The 20,918-nt window shown below is 46.6% G+C and overlaps 1 protein-coding gene across 3 annotated transcripts in view; it reads right to left on the bottom strand.

Annotated features, from left to right (window-relative positions):
• csmd1a (CUB and Sushi multiple domains 1a) overlaps nucleotides 1-20,918 on the bottom strand; it is a 332,617-nt gene that overhangs the window by 96,516 nt on the left and 215,183 nt on the right. For all 3 annotated transcript variants that reach the window (XM_023829137.2, XM_072709329.1, XM_072709330.1), the window contains 7 exons: nucleotides 19,572-19,684; nucleotides 18,391-18,468; nucleotides 14,303-14,384; nucleotides 14,007-14,131; nucleotides 10,140-10,261; nucleotides 2,398-2,501; nucleotides 2,191-2,303 (listed from right to left, as the gene is read on the bottom strand). In XM_023829137.2, coding sequence (XP_023684905.2) covers nucleotides 2,191-2,303; nucleotides 2,398-2,501; nucleotides 10,140-10,261; nucleotides 14,007-14,131; nucleotides 14,303-14,384; nucleotides 18,391-18,468; nucleotides 19,572-19,684 — 737 coding nt within the window. The remainder of the gene's footprint in view (nucleotides 1-2,190; nucleotides 2,304-2,397; nucleotides 2,502-10,139; nucleotides 10,262-14,006; nucleotides 14,132-14,302; nucleotides 14,385-18,390; nucleotides 18,469-19,571; nucleotides 19,685-20,918) is intronic.

The raw sequence follows: 20,918 nt of genomic DNA on the forward strand, positions 1-20,918 counted from the left end.
GTAAAACCTCCGGCCTATTTTTCCCACATTGATGAGACCAGCGAGCCCAACATGTAGCATCCCCGCTGGTCGGACAGCTCCATGCTGTGCCCAGAAAGTACTGTTTTCCCCTCAGAATGAAGAAAAAATGTAAAAACGCAAAGCAGCCAGAACAGATGCTCTAAAATTGAACCGGAGATTGAATCTAAACCCAGCTTGGTGAAAAATATTTGCACTGGTGACTCAATCCATGAGTGTGTTTCGTACCTCGCTGTCTAGCCAAGAGGACCCGGGAAGGGGCCACTCGGATAGGACAGCACAGACGGAGACGCTCGGGATTTAGGGGATTTAAGAGGATATCCTGACACTTTCCTCATTCTGAAATGATAGATTCCATGCAGGCTAGCTTATTAGCGATGATAGCTTTATAGCCTGAGCCTTCCCTAATTTACCGCGTGACGGGCAGGACAGCACCCAGTCCATTATGAAGATTCCTCATCCATCTCGCAGCCATATGTCGTCTCTGTCAGCGCCTCCCGATTCTCCCTCGACCGGATCTGGCCCAAGCTAGATTTGCTGCTCTTGGTGGGGAGGACACAGGTCCCTGAGGGACACCGCGGCTCCCAGGTGAGCAGGGTGACGCTTTTAACGCTCCATCCCACCAAGCGGGCCAACCCGCTGATGTCGCTGTCAAAACATGACAATGCCATGTCACACCCGGAGAAGTGTGGGAAAGAAGGGAGGTCGCGGCTGATTCACTGGCCCGCGTCACCGTGAGCGACTGTCCATCCAGCGCAGTAACTTTGGGACACATCCATTTTAATTCTGCCATGTTCACATCATTGGAAGGACAAGAAATGGCATTAGTCCCTGGGTGTGTCTGGAATAAGACACAAGTCAACAGCTGAAAAGACACAAGTCTATATAATGTGTTTTTACAATCATAAATGTATTGATTTTTGTGTAATTATAGGAATAAAAGACAGGAGAATTTGAGCAATCATGTGCATGCGGGAAGGTTATGATCAATAGCGTGTAGTTAGCATCACTGGGCAATAAACCAGTGCCTAAGTTAGGGGCATTAGCATTACTGAGCTATAAATTGATGCCCAGTGGGGGAAGGGTTATCATTACCAGGCTATATACCAGTGCCCAGTGGGGGAAGGGTTATCATTACCAGGCTATGAACCAGTGCCCAGTGGGGGAAGGGTTATCATTACCAGGCTATATACCAGTGCCCAGTGGGGGAAGGGTTATCATTACCAGGCTATGAACCAGTACCCAGTGGGGGAAGGGTTATCATTACCAGGCTATGAACCAGTGCCCAGTGGGGGAAGGGTTATCATTACCAGGCTATGAACCAGTGCCCAGTGGGGGAAGGGTTAGCATTACCAGGCCTGGGACAGGCTCATCCGAGGACGAGCCACTTTCACTCTCAGGAGTTCATTACTTTCTGCTGACTGAGACGCAAAGTGAGCATCGGGAGGTTCCGCCCATGGAACTGTGGGCTTGACCTTATCACCAGGGAAGGTGACCATGCTAGAGCGAGGGGAGTCCAGTAAACACAAGCACAGTGCTGTTCATCAGTTAGGCAGGATGCGTATCGCCTCCTGCTGGCCGCAATGGGGTAGCGAGGATGCTGTCTAAGCACATCCTGCATATTAGCCTTTATTAGAGCAGATGGTCAGATGCACTCAGACTCTCCACCTAATGCTTTTTATCTCATATATTTCTGACTGTAGCCTGTTGTCAAGATGGAAAATGTATACGATACACTAGCAATGGGGCAACTGTATGTGTGGACCAGCCCGCAAAGTTGGGGAGAAATCCTCAATTCTGGGTTATTTTAATATCACACAATAAGGAATACAATGGTTATTTACACTGGGTATAAGGCACTGTTCTGCCCCCTATTGGATGACAACCTGTTTGAGTGGGCAGCTAAAGATGTAGAGGGGTAATAGATGATGGTGCCTTTAATATTCATAGTGGACTGAATTATGGTATGTGGGGGTGCTGTTAGGCTATAGCAACATTACAGTCAACCCCCCCATGAGTCCCCCCAAGTCCTCCTATGGTCTCACGCATGTGCAGGAACCTTAACAGACGTGCTGGCTGCCCACATTTTTCTGGAAGCACCTGCTCTCTCTCTCTCTCTCTCTCTCTCTCTCTCTCACTCTGTGTTTTCTGTGCTTAGCCACCTCCACTAACCTTCGTAGATGGCTTTGAAGCCCTGGGAGCCAATGGTGTCGTCCGACTGGAGGTGAAGCCACATCTGGTTGCTCATGCTGACGATGAGGTCGGGGACGCTGGAGCCTGTGAGGCTGGAAGAGAGACGTGGAACACGCTCAGCTTGGCAAGACTTCGAATGTCTGGCTGGCACCACATCGCATCGCCACACCGCGCCACTGCACTCACACATAGAGGACTCTGCGGGCATCCCCGATCTTCCCTCCATCACCGACGGTCAGCGTGTCATAGCCGCGCTCCAGCTCGAACTCCTCGAAGGCCAGCTTGATCACCTGCTCGGGCAAAGGACACACACTGAGGCAGTCAACATCGCAGGCAGCCATATGCAGAAGGAGCTAGACCACCATGGCATGCTGAGGCATCGATGCACGTGAATGTGCCGGGTCCATGCTGCTTAGTCATCCGAACTTTTAAGTCCAAAACAGAAAAACAGGCTCCTTTACAGGGATACGACCCCAATCACGACTGCAGGAAAGTCAGCTTGCCCCTGTTTGCAGGTGGAGGTGCACCAGATGAACTCCGGCATGGCTCTGTGCAACTGACACGCAACCCACATCATCTGAGAAATGACATGCCAGCCCTCCGGTGGAAGCTGTACAGGAAGAATGTGCTGGAAGTGTTTATTTATCCAGAGGCTGAGGAGATGTGCAGTAAGGCAGAAAGGCAGATTAATAAAGCTTAATTAGCATGGAGGTACCAAGATCCTAACGCTCTGTCTCAGCTGGCTAATGAGATGGTCATGGCGTGCATCCTGAGAGAAACGCCACGTTTCCGGCGAGAGCTGTCTTCTCTGCAGCTCTCATTGAGTCGAGACTGGGGACACAATCCAAACAAGAAATAAATGTGTAATTACATGCTGGGCTGTCGGTTATAATTATGGTATGGAACGGTAAGGATGCTTCCCAAGCCTTCCTGGCCTGTAATGACTGGAAAGTGAACTTTCCACTAGCCTCATTCCCACGCTTAAATAGAAATGGACAGACACTCATTAGCGTCTCAAATTTAAATGAGTCTGACGGACAGCGGCTGATTGCAAAGCACTTCCTTAAAGGGAAGTGAGAAGCAATCGGCCCAGATGAGAGAACGGTGGCTTTAATCCAGGCCGCCTCGCCTGCACCTCCCCCGTCTCACCAAGAGAGGAAATGCGGCCCTTTTCCTGGGATTGGGGTGCAGACCAAACAGTTATTAGACCGATCAGTCTGTCAACTGGAAGCAAATTCAACTAAACTAGTTTAGTGCCAAGAACACTTAGCAGAGAACCAAAAAATAGGAAAGGTAGAAACATTTGTTTTAATTCACAGAGAGCACGCTTTTATTTGCGGTCCGGGGAAACGTATTTTACGGTACAGTAATTTAGTTAAATAGCTTAGAACTTTTTTGACATCTTAAATGAAATGTCAGACTTTGTTTAGTGGTAAGCGCTCAAGAGTTTGGCCGCAATTTTAAATGAACGACCAAAAATATAAGTCCAGCAAATTACCTTGTCAGGCAAAGACGCGCTTTTTACAGAAGACTTAGCAAGAAGATAAAAACGCCTTTTAGTCTGTATAAACACAATCACGGCATGACAACGTCTTGGCGAGCAGATCCTCAGTACAGCGTCACAGCCATATTTCACTGCTATCGATTGCTTTTTTTTTTAGTTAGGGCTGAAAACCTGACAGCTGATTCTTTGTTACTGTTTTGTCTTTGTTGAAAAAGACACAGGGAATCTTTACCTTTTATCTGTGATTCTTTTGTTACTTGCGACACATAATCCCTCTCAGCTCACAACCAATCATCTTCACATTTGAGGTAGAAAGGTTTTTTAGTTTTACATTTTATTCAAAATTCCATCAACCAAAGTCAATTGGTTGACATATTCCTGACATTAATGCAAGGATGCCAAAATAAAAATGTATTGGTTACCGCTTGATAAAAATAGTTAATAAACAAAAAGTTAAAAGTTCATGTGAATATCAGACTATTGCACTGTACTGCTTCAATGTACTCTGAAGGAAGCACAGAACTTCACAAGCGGACAGATCAGAATGGATTTATCTAAAAAGACATGTTTAATACTTAATGTGTGGCCTTCCATGATGAGGACAGGAGCAGGAGGACTGTGGGGGGGGGGGGGGGGGGGGCAGTGCACTTAGGCCTTACAGAGATGGGGGAGTCAGCCCAGGTCTGAGTCGAGGGACCGGGGGGGCATTCTGACAAAGACACAGAACCTATATAAAGCACGTTATACAGGACAGCACCCCACCTTCAATGGTCTCTGAAACTCCAGCTCTGCTCTCAGTGAAGGAAATGAAACATAATATGAGCAAAAACAAGTCAGGGTTAAAAGAAAAATAGCCGTGTGTGCGCTGTCCCCCCCCCAAGCCACGCGTGCTTTCAGCTTCACGCAAATCGTCCTGCGCTGTCCCCCCCCCCCAAGCCACGCGTGCTTTCAGCTTCAGGCAAATCATCCTGCGATGTCCCCCCCGAGCCACATGCACTTTAAGCTTCAGTTAAATCGTCCTGCGCTGTCCCCCCCGAGCCACGCGCGCTTTCAGCTTCAGGAAAATCGTCCTGCGCTGTCCCCCCCAAGCCACGCGTGCTTTCAGCTTCAGGCAAATCATCCTGCGATGTCCCCCCCGAGCCACGCGCGCTTTCAGCTTCAGGAAAATCGTCCTGCGCTGTCCCCCCCGAGCCACACGCGCTTTCAGCTTCAGGAAAATCGTCCTGCGCTGTCCCCCCCGAGCCACGCGCGCTTTCAGCTTCAGGAAAATAGTACTGCGCTGTCCCCCCCGAGCCACGCGCGCTTTCAGCTTCAGGAAAATCGTCCTGCGCTGTCCCACCCGAGCCACGCGCGCTTTCAGCTTCAGGAAAATAGTCCTGCGCTGTCCCCCCCGAGCCACGCGCGCTTTCAGCTTCAGGCAAATCGTCCTGCGCTGTCCCACCCGAGCCGCGTGCGCTTTCAGCTTCAGGAAAATCGTACTGCGCTGTCCCCCCCGAGTCGCGCGCGCTTTCAGCTTCAGGAAAATCGTACTGCGCTGTCCCCCCCGAGTCGCGCGCGCTTTCAGCTTCAGGAAAATCGTCCTGCGCTGGACTCTTTTAGTATACAGATCCAAAAATCAGATCCAAAGGCTGTGCATGCGCTGTCCCCCCCCTCACATTCTCATAAGCTTCACATCTACGGTAAGTCATCCATTTTCAGCAAGGACAGATGCGTAATTGAGGGAAAAAAACAACAAAACTGGAAAGAAGGAAAAATGCTATTTGGGAAATGCAGCCTTTGTACTAGAAAGATTCTGCAAACAGGTCAACAGCCTTCCTGTCAGCTTTCAGATATTTTAAATTGCTTTCTTTTCCCTCTATTTAACGATCCTTCCTTTACTGGGAGGGTCACCTTTGAATGTTGTGGCTGTTTTTTTAATAGAAGGCTACAACAGGGAACAAGTCTGTATGAAAAGGTGCACAAGCCAAACCGCTTTTGGTGTCTGATTTTCTGGACTGAAGAGCAAGGGAAAAAAGGATGAGAGGCACCGAAAGAGCAAAGTCACAATACCTGTGACTGAGAAGCAGCACGTGGCTGCGAAGGACACCCCTCCAGCCATGTCTGTGTGGCTCCTGCACTCTGACACAAGCCGAAAGCCGAGTTAGCAGCACCGCTAAAGATACCTTACTGTCACCCGCAATTGCTCTGTAATAAACACAGGGTGTCCCTCTTGGGTCCACAAAACGCCAGAAGAAAGGGGGTCTGGTGCCGTTCCACATGCCAACGGCAAAATTAGCTAACTCGCAAATTAACTGTCTGACAGCGAAAGTGACGCTGAACTAAGATCTCAGTGACGGCGTACCATCAGTCAGCCCCCCCAGGAGCACGTCGCTGTCAGCTAAAGGTCACAGCAGTGCTGGCTGTCTCACACACTCCTCAGCACCGTGCGCTCCTGGCCTGGGGCAAAAATCTAATCAAATCAGTGTTTGGATACCCAAGGTCACAATCCTCTACAGTGTTTCCTGCTCATGGAATATGTCTTCAGAACATCATTGTTCATTATCAAGGGAGGAGTTTATAGTTTCCACTGAAATCCCTCAACAAAGTAGCACAGCAGAAACCCTAAATGGGACCTTGACAAAAAGGATTTAGCGTGTCAACTGAGCACATGTAAGGCGGACCTCAAGTAATTATACAGGTTAACAGGTGATTTTCATCAGAAGTAATTTTATGTGGGTTTTGTAGTATTTTTCCTGCTGATTTCAAATCTGTGTTTAGTTTTTCTCTAGCACGTCAAGTTTTAGTGATGAAGCTATATGTAGTATGATATTATGTACATGCAGTCTGCCTAAGTGTATTACAAGAGTTGTCTGTGTTTTTTATCTTATAGACAGCATCACCGCTCTCTAGGTGACTAGATATTGATTCATATTTTATTGACACTTGTCTAGTTGCGATTTGCATATAATTAATTTGACCTAGTGCACATGTCTTGCGTAAACTTAGTTTGGCGGGAGACACAGGTAGATGTGTCTCAGGTTTCGTTTTGCTGACGTAAGCTTATTGCAAAATAAATAGTAAATCTAACTCACGACTTTGAATTCTGGGTCATCGTCTTGGAAATCGAAGGCGGCGGTGACAGACACCATCAACTGTGTTGGCTTTCAGTTGTTATCATGCCTAGAAATTGCATTAATCATGCAACAATGGTGGTTAGCAAACACTTTTCAATTTCTTTATGCCCACTATCTGTTTATTTCATTTTGCTCTAAAGAATATTTTACCCTATACTACAGTGATGCTTTTGTTTTTGTATTAACTAGCATTACTCATAAATCAAAAAGTTTACGTGACAGAAAAAAACTGAAAACAGATATGGAATCAGCGTGAAAAAACAAAACAAAAAATGTGTTTTGTTCTCTGATGATTTAAAAAAAATGTTTTTTTGTTGTCCTTTGTTAATCCCTCTCCAGCTTCAACACTTAAGCATTTGTTTCTGTAAATACACATTTCTTTTTACTGCCCATTACTTACTGGGACACCAGCATTTTAAATTCCAGCTCTGGAGCCGAGCAGCATTGCAAGCAGGGGCCAGGCACCATGCGATGTGGATTTCCAGCAAATCAGAGATGGGGACTGACTGTGTCGGGGGAAGGACGAAGCAGAAAAGGAGTAGGGAGGTGGGCGCCCACAGTGTCATGCTCGCGAACCAGCAAACCGGCAAGCAGGGGAGAGGAGCCAGGAAGCAGGGAAAAACAGGGATTTATTCAGGTAACAGGACCGGGGAAGCACGACAGCAAACATCAATGACAAGTCTGGGGAAGACTGACTCAGACGAGGACTAAATACACAAGACAAACTGAGTTTAACGAGCAACAGTTGAGAACAATCAGGCATAAACACGAGGTAACGAGGTGGGCGTGGCACACACAAGGATCATACGGAGCTGGGCGTGACACACAGGAGCTGTTACTGGTCTTATCAAGAATACTCCAGTGCTACAGGCTGTGTTACTGAAGGGGCAGACGGGGGACAGCTGGGCTTTGCACAGCCAGGACCACCGAACTCCCTGCCCCACCAGCCAGCTCCCTGCACCAAGGGGTTTATATTCATAGACAGGTAGTGTAGCACCTCTCCATAGCATTACACCATGACAGAGGAGCTACATTTCTGAGAATCTCCACCATGTCCTGCTTGGATGTGGACGGCACTGCGTGTGTGGAGCGGGCAGAGCAGGATGGGACAATGGCATAATCCTCACAGAGAAAAGCAGTGTGCATGCTGCTGGTATACTGGGGGGCTGCGGGGGGGGGGGGGGGGGCTAGCAAAAGATATAGATATGGGTGGAATGTGGGGGAAGTGTCTCTGAGGGGTTTAATGACACCCCAGCAGTTCTGTTACCAGAGTGACCCATTGCCTGCTTCTGCAGTCACTCCCTTACTTTTACCAACATGTAGACTTTTCAGAAAAAAAGCTGACATTTTTCCTGCTGGGATGATACATCATGTGTCACGGAGCAGCCATTTATCTGCGGAATGCCGTCCCAGCGTATCCTCAGCCTCCGCTGGAGCATTTTTCTGAGCTTTGTGGAGCACGGTGTCAGGAGTGTAAACAAATGCATAACAATGTGTCTGTGCTCCTCCCGTAAACTGTGGTGGCACCAACCAGGACGTGGTGTCATAGACACGGAACAGCCTGGATCAGGCATACAGCCCGGATTCCGCAGCACTGTGACATCACGAGTGCGGCATCAGCTGTAGGACTACCCGCTGGTCACCCGGTTTTCGAGACCTGGTGTTGATGTCCTTCTTATTTTGGTCCAACTTCTGATAACTCTTTCTTAAGCTGATCCAGGGATCCACTTTTGGGGGTAGTTCTCAATAACCCATTTTTTGGGGATAGCTCTTGGTAGATAATTTATTTCATATAATCTACATAATACAGAAATATGATTAGACCAAAAAAAACCAAAGTAATACAATTTGGACAAATCAGATTTCCAGAATCTTTTTAAAACACAGATCTGCAGCCATTATTTTGAAGACAGCTTTGGAATGTATCAATAAGCATACAGTTCATGATCAAACTGCTGGCACTAAAGTAGACGAGTAAAAGCTCAGGTAAGTATTAAGAGCTACTTTCCCAAGCACCTCAAACTCTCCAGAAGGAAAACTGCAAGCTCACAAGACCCTAGGACAGGGTTATTCAACTCACGGTCCTCGAGGTCCGAGCACTGCTGGTTTTCCAGCCTTCCTTTACCTGTCAGTCAGGTGAGAAGCCTCTGACCAATCAGAATCAGTAATTATTAAACAACTACCTGGGAGAACTGAAAACACGGCCTGGATTTGGAATCGAGGTCCAGAGTTGAAGAACCCTGCCCTAGGAGAAGGACAGGTGAAGGTCACCGGCATCACCCCCTGATCCAACACTGCATTTTCCTGACCTCTGCAAGGCACTGGGGGTGGAAATTTTGTCAGATGGCAATGATGGTAGGTTTAAAAATAGCAGCATTCACAGAAAAAGGCTTGTGCTCTAGATCCTTCTCTAAAGAGTAATGCTGTAAATCCTCTTCTAATCAGTCGTGCTCTAGATCCTCCTTGAAAGATCCATGCTCTATATCCTCCTCAAAAGAGTAATGCTCTAGATTCTCCTCTACAGAGTAATGACCTACATCCTCCTCTAAAGAGTAATGCTCTAGATCCTCTTCTAATCAGTTGTGCTCTAGATCCTCATCTGAAGATTCATGCTCTATATCCTCCCCTAAAGAGTAATGCTCTAGATCCTTCTCTAAACACTGGTGCTCTGAATCTTCTAAAGATTTATGCCGCAGATGTTTGGAGCTGCTCCTCTTCCCACATCACACATGGTAAGCTGTGTAGGAGTACAACTCGAGATCAAGCAGTACTATCCCTGTTTTTTCTTGTAAGTGGAGCGATTGATGAATTCAGGAGAGAACATCCCATGAACACTGCCGCCCTCTGACAGCTACACAGGCAGCTTCTGCTTGTCACATTCCTACAAAATTCATATCTACTGTATGAGGTGAAAAAATCCCATTGAAGTCCACTTAGCCTGTCAGACTGGGATACAATACCTGGTACATCCACCGAAGCTGATACATCGCCCTGCATATCACGGAAACCTGTTATCATGCCATAGAGTAATCAAAGGCCATGAAGTACAATTCAGTGGCAGCATGCAAAGGAAGAGATCACCGTACATGAGACCGCCTCACCTTGTTGGGGTCACCAGTGGTCATGACCCTGATGCAGTGACAGTACGCGGGGTACATGGGAGTGCCTCAATTTACTGATGTCAACAGTGGTCATGACCCAGACATAATGACAGCATGAGGAATACATGAGTAAGTCTCAACTTGCTGGGATTGTCTGTGGTCATGACCCAGACACAACGACAGCATGCAGAGTACATGAGAGAGTCTCACCTTGCTGGGGTCACTGGTGGTTATGACCCAAACGCAGTGTGCGTTATTCTCGTACTGGACTGGGTAGTTTGGAGACGTGATGACCCCCTTCGGACCTCTTAGGTTGGATCCGCACGTCCTCGCTGCAGAATACAGAGAGGAGTGAATTACGAAGTGACCATTGAGCTGCTTGGAATGCAAATGGGATTCCGGGGAAATGTGACAGTGAGGTATCTGATCATGGGATTCGGGACCCTCTGTATGACCGAGAACCTGAAATATCATTTTCCCTCACAGGCCTCGCAAAGTGGCATACACTGTATACACAACAAATTGGAAAAACAAGAGGCATTTATTGGAATAAAAAAACAAGTAATAAATTCAAGACAAAGAAATAATTTAATTTGTCCTGGAATATACATTTAAATGCTTACATCTGCACAGGAGAGCAGGTATCACTGCAGTGGGGTGTTGCTGAAGGCGTACAGAAGCAGTGTGGAGGCAGACAGGTCTGGTATGGTACTCTGTCTGCCCTCTCACTGCAGTGGGGTGTTGCTGAAGGCGTACAGAAGCAGTGTGGAGGCAGACAGGTCTGGTATGGTACTCTGTCTGCCCTCTCACTGCAGTGGGGTGTTGCTGAAGGCGTACAGAAGCACTGTGTCGGCAGACAGGTCTGGTATGGTACTCTGTCTGCCCTCTCACTGCAGTGGGGTGTTGCTGAAGGCGTACAGAAGCAGTGTGGAGGCAGACAGGTCTGGTATGGTACTCTGTCTGCTCCCTCACTGCAGTGGGGTGTTGCTGAAGGCGTACAGAAGCAGTGTGGAGGCAGACAGGTCTGGTATGGTACTCTGTCTGCCCTCTCACTGCAGTGGGGTGTTGCTGAAGGCGTACAGAAGCAGTGTGGAGGCAGACAGGTCTGGTATGGTACTCTGTCTGCCCTCTCACGGCAGTGGGGTGTTGCTGAAGGCGTACAGAAGCAGTGTGGAGGCAGACAGGTCTGGTATGGTACTCTGTCTGCCCTCTCACTGCAGTGGGGTGTTGCTGAAGGCGTACAGAAGCAGTGTGGAGGCAGACAGGTCTGGTATGGTACTCTGTCTGCCCTCTCACTGCAGTGGGGTGTTGCTGAAGGCGTACAGAAGCAGTGTGGATGCAGACAGGTCTGGTATGGTACTCTGTCTGCCCTCTCACTGCAGTGGGGTGTTGCTGAAGGCGTACAGAAGCAGTGTGGAGGCAGACAGGTCTGGTATGGTACTCTGTCTGCCCTCTCAGTCCATAGGACGCACTACTGAGCTGGTCAAATTCCTCTTTAAACAAAATGGATTACATCCCAGGTATCTATATAAGCTTGTCACATAATAGATTTTTATTCAAAACACTTTCATCTCTAGGTGAAAAGCTGCCAGTACATCAGCATTAAGTGTGCGTGCTTCTGTGAGGCTGCCTGTGTAAACTGCTTCATTCTGCTGTCAGTTTCCATTAGGATGAAAACAGCAACACAGAAGTGAGGAACTACACAAACACCCCCTGAAATTAAAGGTAAAAAGCAATACTGAAATAACAATCCAGATATGAACAATATGAGGAATAAATACCCATATTTGATTCTGAGTCACTGTCTCCGGTCTTTGGACTGCGAGAGGAAGTCAGACTAGCAAGGAAAAGCCCAGGAGACCACAAGGAGAATCTGGGACCTTCACACATGGAGACGGAACTGACAACAAGCCCCTTTTTACTTTAAGCAGGCACTTTTGAGAAACTGCAGAAAGTTCCAGAAACCTATGCATCCTCATTTTTTTAGGGCATCTCTCAGCCACGGGACGAAGTGAGCAAAGTAATTAAAGTACCGTCCGTAAGTGGTTGCCAGGTGACGCCCGACTGAAAGTGTCCTGATCAATCAGGAAGCCCAGAGAAAGCTTGCAGGGGAACTGTCAAACCAGTTATCCTTCCTGCACAGGCCTGTCACACTGCTTTGCCTTATCCCCACTAACGTCACGGCCAGCTCCGAATCTGCCTCCCTGGGCACAGCCCACGGACACACCCGCTTCCCACATGTGATCGAGGCTGTGTTTCAGTGCCCCACTGCGACATTCTAACGACTTAACGGCGAAGACGAACCAACAATCTGACCACAGAAATGTTAACAGGTCTCGTGAAACTGCAGATTGATCTGAGGGCTTGGAGGTTTGACTGTTGTCATCTGACAATCTTGTGGTCCTACAGTGGAAACCAGGACAAACTAAGTAAAGCCTGTTATCCAGAGGGTCTCTTGGCAGCCAAAGTGGCTGCATCATCTCTTAGGAGGCCAAGTCCGTACTGGCTGATGTGTGAGATGAGGGAGGAAGTGACCCCATTTCGCCTTGGTGACGAGCACGCCCTATTGTGTGTGTAAGATACTGGCTAAACCGTGATTTCCCACGGCATCTACTGCTGATTGAGCACAGCAGATACGTAGAAGTGAAGCAGGCCTCCGCTCCCAGAGACAAACCTGAGAGCACTGTGTGTGTAGTTTTGGAGCTTGTTTATTGAAAGGTAATTTATTTTCAAGGTAGCCACTATAAATGAATCAGTACCCGCACGCAGGCGCCCCCAAACGCCAACTGGCTGCCGAGTCTTTCTCTGCTGGGGGGGCCATCTCCAGCCACAAACCCCCCCCCCCCCCCGCACCCGCTTCCCCTCCTTCTGGCTTTAATTTAATTTCCAAACCACACTTTCATTGTGCATGGAAAAAGAAAGTCTGGTTTGTCCTTTTTAACCAAAAGCAGACTCAGGCGTTAAATGTCACCAGCAGAATTCTACCTCGAGATCCACCACTCAGGAACAGAACTGGGACATAAAACCAGGACAGAAGATTTGTTCCACCCCTGGACCAGACAGTGCAATCTCACCAGGCTGGCATTGCTTCTTGGATTTTCAAGTATTTACATGCTTTTGCTCAAACAACTCATTTCTCGAAATCATATGTAGCATCATAATCACAGAAGAGAGTAATTACATGGGCCTATTCCAAAGATTAGTTTTCTATAAATTAGATACCTATTTATTCCTTGTTGTTAATCCCACAGACATGTATATTAACCAGAGATGCCATTTTATAAATAGGTTAAAACTGTCCAGATTTAACCGAATAAATGTAAATGTCTAGGCACACACCTACACATACTACACATCTTTTCCTGATTTAGCTGAGGTCCATGAGAATACAGTGCATAGTTACATACACACACATCTGCAGAAATTCTCAGAAACTTGCTGAAGATATGAACGTGAGACGTTCAAGTGGGCTGACACCAGTGTCCATTAGCATTAATCTTCTCCCTCTGGAAAACCTTCATCATGAAATGTGTCCGGATTTCAATTCCTTATCTCAGGTTGAAAACTATCCATGAGAGAAAACTTTTCACAAGTGAGGCCTGCATAAAATTTTATAGTTTTCTGGCCCAAAAATTATCCATAACATTTAGCAAAAATGTAAGCATTTCTGAGACATTCCCTTTTTATAAACATCCTTAATAAAATTGTTGTCATTCAGACACCCAGATGAAATAACCAAAGACCTGATGTCCTATCTTGTTCTCCATGCGAGACACATGGGTGAGGTCAACTTTTAGGGTCATAGCACAGGGTCAGCCAGTGCCCACGGAGTAGGTGGGGTTAAGGTTCTCCCTCAGGGGCCCAATGGTGGTATGACTACTCTGTCAGCCATGAGATTTGAAACAACAACCTTTTGGGTACAGAGCTGGGTACCTAAGCTACTGAGCGACACGCAGTGAATATGATGATAATTGTGAGAAGAATCCTGAGCCCCTTGTATTACAGCTATGATGTTATGTAAGTGTGTGTGCTTCTGTGACCCTAGGAAACGCGCAGTGCGTCGGGGGCGAGACTCACTGCGGCATGTGGGTCGGTGGTCACTCCACGCCACCAGCGTCTCTGTCACCCGCTGGCAGGTGATGCTCTTTGGCCCCTGGAGGACGTAGCTGTCGTCGCATGAGAACTGGATGCTGGCCCCCACCCTAGAGCAGAGGGGCCGAAAAGCCAGTTATGGTATGGGACACACTGGCATTCCTGGCCCCCTGCATACCACTGGTGTTCCATGAAGACAAGGCTTTTCCTGGTAATGGCTTAGCCCCCCCCCAGACCCTGTTACCACTGACACTAATGAGAGACAACAGGATAAAACACACTGAAAGTCAGCCCCAGTCCGCTTCCCATTTTCTGGAATGCCGGGATCCGGACACAGGTCCGCTGTCAGGCCTCCTTGGCTCACTGAAAGAAGAAGAACGAGGAAGGCAGGGTTACACTCATTTGCAAGTTATCTGAGGTCACTCTTCCACTCTGGCTCTGCATCTGCCTGAGTTATGGTCCTTTCTTTACCGTTCAGGATCACATGCCTTGTTATTAGCAGAGCCTTTTTGTTTATTCAGTTTAAATGAAAAATGCTGGTCAATGTCCATATAGATCTATGCACAGTAACAGAGGCAGGACACAAAGCCAGGCCGTGAAATGCAGGAAGAGGCGATCTGAGATGGTAAATCACACCGGGGGGCAGTCGATATGGCAGCGAGAGGACAATGAAGTCTGGGTCAGTAGCCATTCGTTAGGGAATAAAACATTAACAGGACAAAGTTCCTATCGATGTCATAACAAAGACTAATTAGACACAGAAAGCCACTGAAACTGTGAAATGGAGAGTATCCTTGCGGAGAGTCCCCAGGATGATTTTACCATGGATTTAGAGGCAACCCAGAGTGAGGAAAGACAATATGAGTGCTGGACAATACAGACGCGGACAAGCAACGTAGACAGAAACAGACAGTACAGATAATGTACACAACACACAATATAGACAACAGATGACAACAGGCAGTATAGGCAAAAACAAACAGTAAAGGCAATGACTATAGAGAGATGAGGACGAGGACATACAGCACAAGTCAGGATAAACAGTACAGAAAATGACGAAGACAGACAGCACAGATGAGGACAGAGTACAGACAATGAACACAGCACATAATACAGATGATGGCAGACAGTACAGATGACAACATACAGTAAAGATGACAACAGACAGTACAAGAAGTACAGGCGATGACAGACAGTAGAGATGATGACAAGGACAGACAATACGGACAATGAACACAACAGACAGTACAGACCCTGACAGTCATTTCTAGCGAGGACAAGCAGTACACACAATGATAACAGACGGTACAGACCTACACACAATTATAACAGACAGTACAGAAGATGATGAGGACAGACAGTAGAGATGATGACAAGGACAGACAATACAGACTATGAACACAACAGTACAGACCTACACACAATGATAACAGACAGTACAGACCTACACACAATTATAACAGACAGTACAGAAGATGATGAGGACAGACAGTACAAGTGAAAGACCAGCTTGTCCCAATGAAAACTGCAATGAAATAAATCCTCATTTCATCTGCTAACAAGCTCTGGGATGGTTAGTGAAAAACAAAAGCATCTACAATTACAACTGCGGTGTGTTGGCGACTGCCCATGGTTGGTTCCCATCTGCGCCCATTGTTCCTGGGATCAGCTCCAGTACCCCCGGCGACCCCAGTTGGGATTAAGCGGTTTCAGAAAATGAATGGATGGATCTACAATTAAAACACCAGATCTATAGGCCTCGCTATTTAAAAAAATGGACATGACATTTTAGGGTTAAATCTTTTCCCTCAATTTAAGAAGATACGGAGCTTTAATGATCTGTAGCAGCACCACGCTAATGATAGGGCATATGCTTGGTGGAGATCTGACTGGTGTGTATGTATGGAGATCGTTCAGAGCTTGGGTACAGATTTTATGTGTTGGCATGACACAGAATCAGACACCAGTATGTAAGAAGCCCAGCTGGAGAGTGATGGGAAATTCCGGGGTCAAGCTTGGGGGGGCATAAAACATTTGTGAACCATGATTCTACCACATTCCAGCCGTGACAGGTTCACCCCCCTCCCCACACACACACACACACACTGGGATCCTCTCTTAGAGATCACGCAGGTAAACATGTGTTTCGATCCCTGGAGGGGGTTTAGGTCACATTTCCATCACTGTTAGGGTGCTTGATGTACAGCCAATAATTCCAGGACATAGCATTCATTAATAAAGCATGCTCATTCCTGTGTTTAAGGGCTCTCGCAATGGTGCCTTCAAATAAATCCAAAAAGAGCATGGGATTGGTTTACAGGAGACATTAATGCAAAATTACAAAAAAAATTCAAATCAAAGTGAAATGAATCTTTCTTTTAAGGCTGTCGAAGAGGTGTGCTAGTGGCGTCTGCGAGCTAGAGAAGATGCTTTCCGGCTGAAACGCACATCTCCCTGAGCTCTTCCACCGGAGGTGCGGAAATCACCCCTCATCATGACAGACGGGATTTTTGTTATGCACCGTGATGAAGGACAATGTCCTTTTTTCTGATTTGCTGTTTTTCAGCTCCTCCCCAATAAGGCTGTGTTCATCCCTGGATTGAATAGCAATATTTCAAGCACAGATTATGTGGATGTATACTATGAAATTAGCTGACCAAGTAGTACCATGCCGACATCCATGTCGTAATGGGTAATGCTTTAGCTGACGCAGTATCTTGGCTGTTAGTAACTCGGATAGCCATTCTTCGGAATATTCCGAATGACTGGCATACTTTGGATAGTCCTTCAATGGGGTACTCCATATTACCATTTATCAGGGTACTTCAAATAGCCATTCATCAGGATACACTGGGTAGGATTTATTGAGATACTCCAGATGGCAGTTCATCAGAATACTCTGGATTGCCGTTCATTGGGGTACTCCGGATTGCCATAGATCGGGGTACTCCAGACACGCATTCATTGGAATACTTAGGATCATTGGGATGTTCCAGATAGGCGTTCATCAGGATACTCTGGATAATTCGGATGCTCAGCATAACCGTTCATCAGGATACTCTGGATCATTGGGACACTCTGCATAGATGTTCATCAAGATAGTCTGGATCATTGGGATACTCTTCAAAAGGCGTTCATCAAGATAGTCTGGATCATTGGGATTCTCTGTAAAGGCGTTCATCAAGATAGTCTGGATCATTGGGATTCTCTGTAAAGGCGTTCATCAAGATAGTCTGGATCATTGGGATTCTCTGTAAAGGCGTTCATCAAGATAGTCTGGATCATTGGGATTCTCTGTAAAGGCGTTCATCAAGATAGTTTGGATTTCTGGGAGAGGACATGAGCTACTGGACCTCATTACCATTGGCAGGTTTTCCGGGAATGAGTAGGAAGGGAACATCGTCCTTCATAAACAAACATCATTAATACCAGTGACTGCAGATTCTGAAGCGTAAATATAACAAATTGTGCATTAGCGAGGCTGAAGCTTGAAATGCTCCCCGATGAAAGGCTGCTCCGGCGTGCCCCATGTAATGGCGCACGCTTCATGGAGCGTGGCATGCCACAAATTATTAACACGCTCTAATGTGTTGTGGAGCAGGAACCTGAAATTTCACCCCCCACCCCCCCAACATGTATTATACACAGACCGTTTGGGAGCTATAAAAAATTATTAATGCAAACAAGTGAATACTATGAATATTTAATACTAATTCATAACTAAAAGCTGAAATTAGTTAAAAGCGAAAAATGGGTGAATACTGAATACTTTAGAGCTGCAGTACAAGCTCCGTGTCTCTGGTATCTAAACACCCTGCCTGTGCTACAGTCACACGGCACAAACGGCAACATCTGAAAGGGAACAAAACTCAAAACTACAGACAGCCCTCGGGTTAAGAACGCCCGACTTATGAACTGCCATAAAGCCTGTTATATTAAAAATTCAGATTAAATACAATGGTTCATAATAGTGAACGCATGCATTAGTTTGTGACGCTCGTGAAAACATTGCATGGCTTCAGTGTTTCATCAGCATGAGATACAGTACCATATGTAGTTACTTTTATTATTTCTGTATAATTATTATTATTTTGTACTATACTATTAATTTTCCAACTTACCTAAAGTTACATAAATTCAACTGAAAGACAGTCTTAGGGAACAGATCTCGTTCGTAACCTGGGGACTGCCTGTAATCATGAAAGTAGGATGCCGGCATCAGTGCATTAAGCGTGGCTCCATTCAGCAATGCAATTCTGAAGCCCTTAAGGCTGTCATGTGTAGTCTCACGGAGGCCTACAAAACAGCCTTCTGGACCTCGATCTGATTTAACATGCCAATTCTGGCAGGGCAGAGAAACAATACTTACAGACTGCATTTTTGTGGCTTGTGTCTTTGTTTGGAAGCATTTTGACACCCCTAGACTTCAGCTCGATGGCCTTTTTTACTGTCGGGAAAAGAAGGAAAGCGAATTTCAATTGGCTCATGCAATTAGCATATTAGCATGTAAAGTACAGTAATCAGATGACATGGTTTCACTCTTCCTCTTTGCATCCGAGTGGTAGAAATGTCAGTGAAATAATGGCAGCTGGCAGAAGGCGCTGATTCCTGAACATCCTCAGAGGCCACATTAGCCAGGCAATCTCTCCTTTTGAGAGCCGCCCACGGGCGGCCAGTAGGAATGAGGACCTGGAATTTGGATCCCTCGACGGCGATTATGGCGCAGTCGCCGGCTCCCGGGCAACGAGGGACCGGCTCTAAACGGTTTTGCCTACACAATCAGCTCACGCGCCGTGACTCTGCTCCCAGCGGGCAGCTCTCCAGACCAGTCATCTACCCCTGCATCGACTAGGGGCAATTTGGTCGCTGCTATCATTTGGAATTTTCTCGTTTTAGCACAGTTGAGGGGAGCACCAATCGGGATTGATGGATTTCTGGGAAACTGTGACGTAGATGCCGGCAGAGAGCAGGTACACGGCAAGATGAACTCTGACTGCCGTGTTTAAGCTCGTAATGGGAATGATTCGGCATGTTGGCATTAGCATTTAGGCTGCGGCCTTGCTGTACGCAGGCGTGTGATAAATATGATTACTACGTACCCCGGTCACCAAGCCATTTCGTCATTACAGTATAATATGGGACTGTAGCGTTTCTGCCATCTTCGAATACGGCCAGCAGATGTATTCAGCCAAAGGATGCTTTTAAACACACTTTCTAAATCAAGGGAATTATGTGTTCCTGGGCTACTTAGGCTTCAACAGAGAGATATATGTTAAAACTATTCAAGCAGATTGAGGGTTTTTGCCTCTTAGTGAGGTAGTTGGTTTTTCAGATATGAACATGTTGACTGTTACCAACAGAGGAGAACAGAAAACCAAAATACTACTGCAAAGTAGTGCACAAATAATAGCCTTTATATTTACTTTCTGTATCACCCAGCACTATTTAAGTGCACATTTTAAAACAGCAGATAAGTAAAGACAAATGTAATAAAAATATATAAAACAAGATGCCCATGGGAGCGAACAGGGGGCACCCTGCCACCCTTACCTTGGTACTGGGCACTGAAGCCTTTCCGTCGATGGTTGCTGTCGGACGTGAAGTGGAGCCTCAGCCAGTTCTTGCTGCTTATGACAGGTGAAGGCAGGTTCATACCAGTCAGCCTGGAGCGACAGGGGAGGGGTTGCAGGATTAGGGTTAGGGTAGCTGGAAAGGAGGCGCAGGGTTAGGGGTTAGGTTAGGGTTAGGGTTAGTCAAGTCAGCCTGGAGCGGTAGAGAAGGCAGCAGTTCCAAAGATCTCTTTCCACCAAAGCACATGGTCAAATGTGTCTGAGTGTCATTTTACCAGATTACAGAAGGATGTGTTCCCCCACACAGAAAGAGTTTGCCATTTTTCTCTTGCCGTGGTCTGTCAGGATGTCAGGAAAGACCACACTGAAAAGAAGACAGAGCCCTTGCTATGTAAAAATAAACAACAGGCACGTTTTAATAAATGTAAAAAAAAACGCATTAAATTCTCTCCTTTTTGTCCTGTAACTCTGGTCTCTCTATCTCTTCTAAACAATTTTTTATTTCTATCCAGTTACTACTCAAAACAAGAAGTCAAATTCCACCCACCCAAGAAAAGGCTGTGTGATTAGCCAAGTCTAACAAGCATATTTAAAATATTAACATGCTTGCTGGCAAAATTCATGCATTATTTATAAAATCTCAAGCATGCGCGTAAATGAAGCTTCGGCTGCAGCGCGTCTGTGTAATTCCCGCACTCTCATTATGATTAACGTTCATGCTGTTACGGCTGTGAGGGGGTCCTCCATTAATGTAAACTAGTGCTCCAGGCCTCCCACCGTTTCGTTAAACGGTAATATGAGGAAACATTTTATTCAATCGTAGTGATGCCAGGAAGCACAGAGGACTGGGAAGAGAGGATTCACAGGACACAGTAAAATACCATAATGGTCTTCATACCTTTAGTGTTATCAGGAGGCACTGGTTCTCTCTATGACCCCCATGTTTCAGGAAACTAGTTCAAAAAGCAGGAGAGGCATCAGTAGATTACAGATGTGCAGACTGAGGCCAGATGTGTTGTCCATTTAAAGCAGTGGATCACTGGAGGCCTCCAGGCAGAGTTTCAGTTCCAGGAGCCTGGGTGGGGACTGCCAGAGGCGGTCCAGTTGGATGATTGATGACCAAAGCATCAAGAACTAAGCATAAGGGTGTCTATAAAGCGATCACACAGCTTATCAGTCCAGGTCCCAGGCCGAGATGATCGCTTCTGACTCACAACACCTGCAAATCAGCAGCTCGGTGTGATTGCCCCTACCACTGCACCTACACACTGCGGTGACTCACCCCCCCCCCCCCAGCCCCTCACTGTGAGGACTACAGTGAGTGTAG

Source organism: Paramormyrops kingsleyae, chromosome 3 (genome assembly GCF_048594095.1).
Source record: "Paramormyrops kingsleyae isolate MSU_618 chromosome 3, PKINGS_0.4, whole genome shotgun sequence".
Classification (NCBI taxonomy): domain Eukaryota; kingdom Metazoa; phylum Chordata; class Actinopteri; order Osteoglossiformes; family Mormyridae; genus Paramormyrops; species Paramormyrops kingsleyae.